This window comes from Spea bombifrons, chromosome 1, assembly GCF_027358695.1.
Source record: "Spea bombifrons isolate aSpeBom1 chromosome 1, aSpeBom1.2.pri, whole genome shotgun sequence".
NCBI classification, from domain to species: Eukaryota; Metazoa; Chordata; class Amphibia; order Anura; family Pelobatidae; genus Spea; species Spea bombifrons.
In genome coordinates this window covers 3,663,259-3,671,119 of record NC_071087.1, presented here as the reverse complement: position 1 = coordinate 3,671,119, position 7,861 = coordinate 3,663,259, and the positions used below count along the sequence as shown (strand labels likewise).

General features: G+C 52.4%; 1 protein-coding gene across 1 annotated transcript; it reads right to left on the bottom strand.

Moving 5' to 3' along the window:
- Window positions 1-920: 920 nt before the first annotated feature.
- ADISSP (adipose secreted signaling protein) lies at window positions 921-7,135 on the bottom strand. The gene is made up of 5 exons (XM_053458075.1): window positions 7,040-7,135; window positions 5,235-5,377; window positions 4,470-4,608; window positions 3,320-3,442; window positions 921-1,860 (listed from the first exon to the last, which is right to left on the bottom strand). The coding sequence occupies exons 1-5, from the start codon at window positions 7,056-7,058 to the stop codon at window positions 1,760-1,762; spliced, it is 525 nt and encodes a 174-aa protein (XP_053314050.1). The 5' UTR covers window positions 7,059-7,135; the 3' UTR covers window positions 921-1,759.
- Window positions 7,136-7,861: the final 726 nt, after the last annotated feature.

The window sequence follows — 7,861 nt, the reverse complement described above, 5'->3', positions numbered from 1 at the left end:
CATTTCTTCATACACCCAGACTGAAAGGGTTAATAAACAGGAAGTAAAGGGACCGTGATGGCTGCGATTATGGAAATTACCCTTAGAGGCCTTAACCTAAAACTAGAGGCTCAGAGGCCGAGACGGAATGGAAGGAAGTTTTACTTTATAGAGAGGGTGGTAGATAAATGGAACAGCCTCCCAGCAGAAGTGGTAGAGGGTAATACAGCAAGGGTAAACAAGTATGGGACATACGGCTCCTGATGAGACCAACAACCGATTCATGTTTGAGTCGTTACAGCAGGAGAAACGGGCGACTAGACGGGGGCCGGTCAGCCGGTGGGTCCTGTGTGCTATTGAGGACCCTTTGTGCCCCACAGTTAGGGGTCCGCACATCGATCCACGACCCGTGAAAATCCGGTTCCTCCCAACCTGCGCGGTGGCTCCTCGCTACAAAGACAGACGGGCCGGACCCCGGGGGCCAGAGCCAAGCAGGAGCAACGGCCGCTGGAAAGCTTTCCTCCCCTCCCCCGAGCCAAAACCTGCCCCAAGAATTCCCATTTCTGGCTACATTCCGAAATCTATATTTTCTGTTTTATTTTACCTTCAGATTTTTATCATTTAGATTCCAATCTGCGTGAAATAGAATTAGATTTTATTTGCTGATATTTTGCGCTGCAGAAGTTACAGTTTTTGGGATAAAATCAGTTTACTTAATTCACATTTTATTTGCTCCCTTTTTTGGGGGGGGGGAGACATGGTGAAAAACGATAACAAAATAACCACCCAGATTTTGTGATTTAACGGAGACTTTAAATTAATGACGATTTGCTTGGAAAAAGTTTTGCTATCAAAAAGAAAGAAAACAAACAAAAAAAAAAACTATTTTTTTTCCCTTTTATGATCAAATGAAATCATATTTCTTTTTTTAACTCCGGGACGACCAGCAAACATTTATTTATTTCAGGTTGGAGCAGCGCGTCCTTCATAACATCTCTACTGTCATCAAAATGCTTCAAATAATAAAAACCCATAAAACCGCATTGCACAGAAACTGGAATTTACAGAGTTAATTTTCTGCGACATTCATTCCGCGTTTGGATTTTTTTTGATACGATTTCAGCTTTTAGCGGTTCGGGCATAAAACGCGTGCGTCTGATCGATAAATATTTCATATAAATTCATACACGGAAAGTTAGAATAATGCTAAAAACAGCATTTACGCCATTTATTTATAGAAGCAGCAGCCGCCGGCCGGCACACGGCTTCACACGTAACACGTAACACGCGCCGGGGCTTGGACTCGCGAAGAAGTTACTGCGGAGAGATTGTTTGGGGAGAAAAATGCCAAAATCAGGACATAACTGTCATTTTCGGGTTTTGGTTATTGTAACGGGGGCCGCTGCAGCTGCGAAAGTCCTGAGAAGTACCAATAAAGAGGGGGGTGTGGCCTGTAACATTCACTCGGTAACCCACTTAATACCAGCAGCGTGGACCGTACCATGTGTGCCCCCCCCCCGCTCATAATCCTGACAGCGCGTGATAAACACTCGCGACCTTCAAAACGAGTAAAGCACAGAACACGCAACATAATTCACACGGCCCACGGAAGCCGCAGCAGGCGGGGGGCCGGCGGGTAGCAGGGGGGGCGCCCTAGACCGCTCCGGCAAATTTCAGAAATACTCCACTGAAGACGTTCTGTCTCTAAAACTCCGAGCCTGGAACGTTAGCTCTCCGGCCCAAAAGCAGAAGCTGCGTGTCGTCCGTCCGTCCGCCGCGCTCAGTCGAAGCCGTGCCAGTCACTCTGCTCCGAGTCGTACTCCGGCTCCGCGCCGACGCACTTCACCCCCTCCAGCAGCATCGGGGTCCCGTGATGCCGATCTGCAAGAGAGAAGAGGGGGGGAATACTGTGAGACCCAGCGCGGAAGCCCCAAAACACTACAGCCAGCCGCGCGTCTCTGAACATGCGCGGGAAACACGAGGGGGAGTGGTACCGGAGCATCAGAAAGAGGAGACCCACAGACCCCTCCCCTGAGGACCCCAAATCCCGCCCCAGCTGAGCTTAGAACCCCCGAATATCTAAAGACAGAATGTAGAAGTGTTTTCCGAGTGGTTTTGCTCGATTAGGAGATTATTGGACGGGGAGATTAAGGTTTGAGGGGATCCGGTATTATCTTCCCGTATTTATAACGGACGGGCGAGATAACGACAATTATTTAATACTCGCAGGATTATGCGGCTCTCGGCTCCTTAAATCTCCTAAAATATATACAAAAAAAAAAAAAACGTAAAAAAAAAAAAAAATGTACGTATGGAGAGAACACAAAAAATATTTAAATGCCCCGGTATTTGGGACGGCTCCCTCGGGGTTAATCCCGCACCGGATATAAAACGAGGGCGGCCGCTCCCTCGGGGTCGTTTTATAGAATAAAAACAGCGGTCTCATTAACGGCGTCACTGCCCATCCCGCCGCTTACTAAACGCCAACTCTCACAGATCCCGACGGCCCGGAGCTTTTAACGAGACGGGAAAATAAAGGGGAAAAAAAAACATCCCCCTCGGCGGCTGGATTCTCATATAAAGAAAAAAGATAAAAGAAAAAAAAAAAGGAGAAAAATAACACCGTCTGCACCCAGTAAGGGATCGGGGAATGGAATTTGCCCGGGTTGCCGGATGGCTAGTCCAGGCCCGCCGGCGCCTCCTCTGAAGACAGTTCTTCCTGCAGTCATGTGACCCCATGGGCGGCAGGACTTGGGGGTCCATCCCCGGCCATGTGCGGCTTATAATTTTAAGCAGACAGACGCGTTACATATAACCCCCCCGCCTTCCAATTCAGCAAGAAGAACAGGGACCCCAAAACACAGCCTTTCCACAAAGAGGGTCAGGAATCGTTACCAGCTTTTTATTATTTCAACCCAACCCCAAGAGCAAAAATACCCAAAAAAAGGAGAAAAAGAGAAAATGCGCTAGGAACCCCCCCCCCCCGTGCCGGGTAACCTGCAAAAAATAGATCTCTACCGCAGACCGGCCCTAAAAACATTGAAATACTTTCCCCCCACGGCCCGTCAGCTTATCCACAAACACGGCGTGAGACTGTCTCCCCGGACACTTGAGGGTTAAGTAATATTACATTTCCCGCTGATTGATTTGGCATGAAGAAGGGTTAATAGCTAACGGCCGTTGCCATGGTAAATACATAGAACGTTTATCAGAAGGTCCCTAAAGGGTTAAATAATTAAAGGGAAAATCTGTTAAATATAGCGTTACCCAGCTGAAGCGGCTGCCGATTGGCTGGATCGCTGTAAAGCAGTGACGGGACGGAAAGGGTTAACAGACTCACCCAGCACCCTCGCCTGGACCAACACCTTCACAAACGTCTTCTCGTCGGCCTCGCTGGCCAGGACCACCTCCTCCTTCAGCACCCCTTCCCTGCGCGCCGTGTACTCGCACCTCACGCGGTGCCCTGCCGAGGGGAGACGGACAGCTTAACGGGGAGGAATAACGCCGCAGAGCCCGAGCTACGCCAACGAAGAAGTCACATTCAAGTAGTTTATCGAACCCCTCTCTACCGCACACGGAACGGGGGGGGGGGGGACTGAACGCAAAGAGACAACAAGCGTAATGACCGCGCCTCGCAGACACCACAACCGACGCCCCCCTGCCCCCCTACCCCCCCATGGAGCGCAGATGCCAGCCCCCCTCACGAAGCGCATCAACCCAGAAGATCCCGGAGCCGGAAAGCAAACCGGATTTATCTTTAACGGACAGGGGAAGCAAGAACCCAGCCGGGTCACGTGAACGCACATCACATGACTCTGTTCCGTTCTTTCTTCCCCGGGGGGGGCACAAGGAGAAGTTGCAGCCGGGCCCCTGCAGAAGTCTGCAAGTGAGAGATCTGCAGTTCAGGTAAAGGGGTGGGGAAGGGTGTATGCGTGTTTAAGGGAATGAGTATGAGTATATGAATGAGTGTATGAATGTTTGTAAATGAGGGTGTGACGGCCTGGAAGTGTGTGTGTAATCACACCCCTATCATGCTCATGTTCCATCATGTACTGGCTCTGCCTGTAATTATATATTAATATTGTTATTGATTTTTTTGTCCACTTTTGGTGAGTTACTTACTTTTATTCAGAGTGTGTTTATTATTTAAAACAAAAAAAAAAAGTGCATGTGTGGGGGAGGGGGTAATTTTCGTTCCAGAATTTTCATTTCAGTGAATCCCTAAAATTTTATCAAAAAAGAAAAACCTCAACAAGTAAAATATACACAAAAAATAAAACATTAAAATGGGATGCGGGACAGGGAAAAGGAAAGGGGGGGCTGCACCATCCACGCGATACGCCCCAGGAGACGCCAAAACACGTTATATTTGATCAACTTCCGGATTCACTGCTAGGGCGGGGCGGCGGATCACGGCGGCTGCTGCCTTTATTTTATTACATGGGGGTCTCCCCGTGCCCTCGGCCATTACTTCTAACCCCCCCCCTTACCTTCCGCCAGCGGGGTGATGGCCGTCACGGCCAGGTCTCGGCAGGGCAGCGGCGCGGCGCACACGTTCCTCCCCAGTCTCTGGATGGCGGGGAGAGAGAACGAGATCTCGTACTTGTGCAGAATTTTCAGGAATCCCACCTAAAAAAACAAAAGCTGGGCTTTAGGCGGCTCCGTAACCTAACCGCGCGGCCCGACGTGGCTGAGGGTGCTGAGAGTAAACGGGGCGTAAAGACATAGAAATATATTATTCAAAGGAATTAAGGGCCCCTCCCCCCACTCCTCTGCCTCTCATTCCCTCGCATCGATCAGCGGACATTGAAAACGTTAAAGGGTTAAAACCCTTCATGGATTTATATAGCGCCAGCATACGCCGCGGCGCCTTCACATACCGAGCGTCTCCATAAACGGTAACGAGAAGCGGGCAGAACAGCAGAGGCGGTATCCGACGCTCGCTTTATTCGGGTTGTAAACAAACTGTCAGTGCTGGAGTTTTTCAGGTTACGACAAACCCCAGGAGCTCGTTACTCATCATCCGCCGACCGGCTGCGGGGGGCCAAGACACCGCCGGCAGATCGGCCCCCGTCTAGTCGCTGTATTACCCTCTACCACTTCTGCTGGGAGTCTGTTCTACTTATCCACCACCCTGGTCTCCTGTTTTCATGAAGGTAGAGCGCACCGTCCTTCCCCCGCATCACCGGGGAGGAATAACGGCACGGCATGGATGGGGAGGACTCCCGCAGACCCCCCCCCCGGCGATCCTTTACCTTGACCAGCACGGTGCCGTCTTCCTCCTCTGACACCGTGACCACCGAGTCGTGCAGCTTCTCGTCAAAGTGGACGTGGTTGGGGGGTCCGCTGGCCGAGAGCCCGGCAGAGAAGCGGACGGCGGCCACCTTGGGCTTCGCGCCTGGAAGATGGAGAAAGCAGGAGGTGGTTACGCCCCGCCAATGAAAGGGTTACAGACACCTCCTCTGGGTATACACTCCACGTCACCACCACCCTTCCCCTCGAGCAGATAGAGCGTAGGGGTGGCGGCAGTGCAGGGGTTAATCGCATTCACAGAGCCACCGGTGATTAATAACCATAATAACAGGAAAATTACATTACGTGCAGGCGGGGGAGAGACAGAGGCAAGCGAACGAGAGAGAGGGGGAGAGACAGAGGCGAGCGAACGAGAGCGAGAGATGAGGAGAGACTGAGGCGAGTGAGACGGGAGAGAGACGGGGAGAGACTGAGGCGAGTGAGACGGGAGAGAGACGGGGAGAGACAGGGGCGAGCGAACGAGAGAGAGAGGGGGAGAGACAGAGGCGAACGAACGAGAGGGGGAGAGACAGAGGCGAGCGAACAAGAGAGAGGGGGAGAGACAGAGGCGAGCGAACAAGAGAGAGGGGGAGAGACAGAGGCGAGCGAACGAGAGAGAGGGGGAGAGACAGAGGCGAGCGAACGAGAGAGAGGGGGAGAGACAGAGGCGAGCGAACGAGAGAGAGGGGGAGAGACAGAGGCGAGCGAACGAGAGAGAGGGGGAGAGACAGAGGCGAGCGAACGAGAGAGAGGGGGAGAGACAGAGGCGAGCGAACGAGAGAGAGGGGGAGAGGGGGAGAGACAGAGGCAAGCGAACGAGAGAGGGGGAGAGAGAGGCGAACGAACGAGAGAGGGGGAGAGACAGAGGCGAACGAACGAGAGAGGGGGAAGAGACAGAGGCGAGCGAACAAGAGAGAGGGGGAGAGACAGAGGCGAGCGAACGAGAGATGAGGAGAGACTGAGGCGAGCGAACGAGAGAGAGAGAGGGAGAGAGGCGAGCGAACGAGAGAGAGGGGGAGAGACAGAGGTGAGCGAACGAGAGAGAGAGAGAGGGGGAGAGACAGAGGCGAGCGAACGAGAGAGAGAGAGATGAGGAGAGACTGAGGCCGGCGAGAGAGAGAGAGACGGGGAGAGACAGAGGCGAGCGAACGAGAGAGAGACGGAGAGAGAGGCGAGCGAACGAGAGAGGGGGAGAGACAGAGGCGAGCGAACAAGAGAGAGGGGGAGAGACAGAGGCGAGCGAACAAGAGAGAGGGGGAGAGAGAGGCGAGCGAACAAGAGAGAGGGGGAGAGACAGAGGCGAGCGAACAAGAGAGAGGGGGAGAGACAGAGGCGAGCGAACAAGAGAGAGGGGGAGAGACAGAGGCGAGCGAACAAGAGAGAGGGGGAGAGACAGAGGCGAGCGAACAAGAGAGGGGGAGAGAAGAGGCGAGCGAACAAGAGAGGGGGAGAGAAGAGGCGAGCGAACAAGAGAGAGGGGGAGAGACAAGAGGCGAGCGAACAAGAGGGGGGGGACAGAGGCGATATATTTGTTTATTATTTTATATATGAAAAATTCTTTGGGGAGTCATCCGATTTACCAAACCCCACCGCCCGGCCGTGCCGAGTCACATGACTGGATACGGCACGGTAACGGGGACAGAGAGCGAAATTATCTCAGCAGCGAATTCACCGGAATCGGCAATAATTAGAGAGAAAAAAACGTTAAAAAAAAGGGAGAAAAAAAATTTAAGACAATTTTTTTTTCCACATTTTAAGCGACTCTTACCCTTTTTGGCGGCAGCCATGGGGCCGGCCGATGACCTCACGCCCAGCCCTCTTCACACAGACTCCTAAGGAGAGAGACCTATTTAGAGACTGTCCGGGATACACCATCTCCCCCCGGAGAATACCCGCGGGGCAGTAACACGGGCTCTCCGAATCATAACGTGATAACCGGCAGTCTACTCTGTTCTCACGGGGAGGAAAAATACTTACACTGCCCAGACAGCCAGAGGGAGAAGGTAAAAGCCGTCAATCAGCTCAGAGCGGCACCAATGTCACAAAACAAGCCACGCCCAACGCACGAGCCCCACCCACAGCACGTCGCCAGAGACGTACCCAGATAACCCCGACGGCCCCCAATGGCCCAACCGAACCCCGCAGCGTGGGGGGGGAGAGGGATTTAACACGATACAGGAGGAGAAACGTTACAACAAGAGACCACAATCTGAGATGGAATGGAAGGAAGTTTCACTGAGAGTGTGGTAGATTCATGGAACAGCCTCCCAGCAGAAGTGGTAGAGGGTAATACAGCGAGGGTATTAAACATGCATGGGATAGACATACGGCTCCTGAATCTAAGACGAGACCAACGACTGATTAAGGTTTGTGTCTTTACAGCAGGAGAAACGGGCGACTGGACGGGGGCCGGATATCTGTTAGGAGAGTATTTGGGGAGGAAAAAATAGAACACGCATGTAACACGTACTTACATGAGCATCCCCCCATAATAACATGCAGATTATTAACTACACCGCGCGGTAACAGGGGGGGGGTGGTAACCAGGCCACCATACGATTTATATGATTTATACAGCTCCCCGGCACGC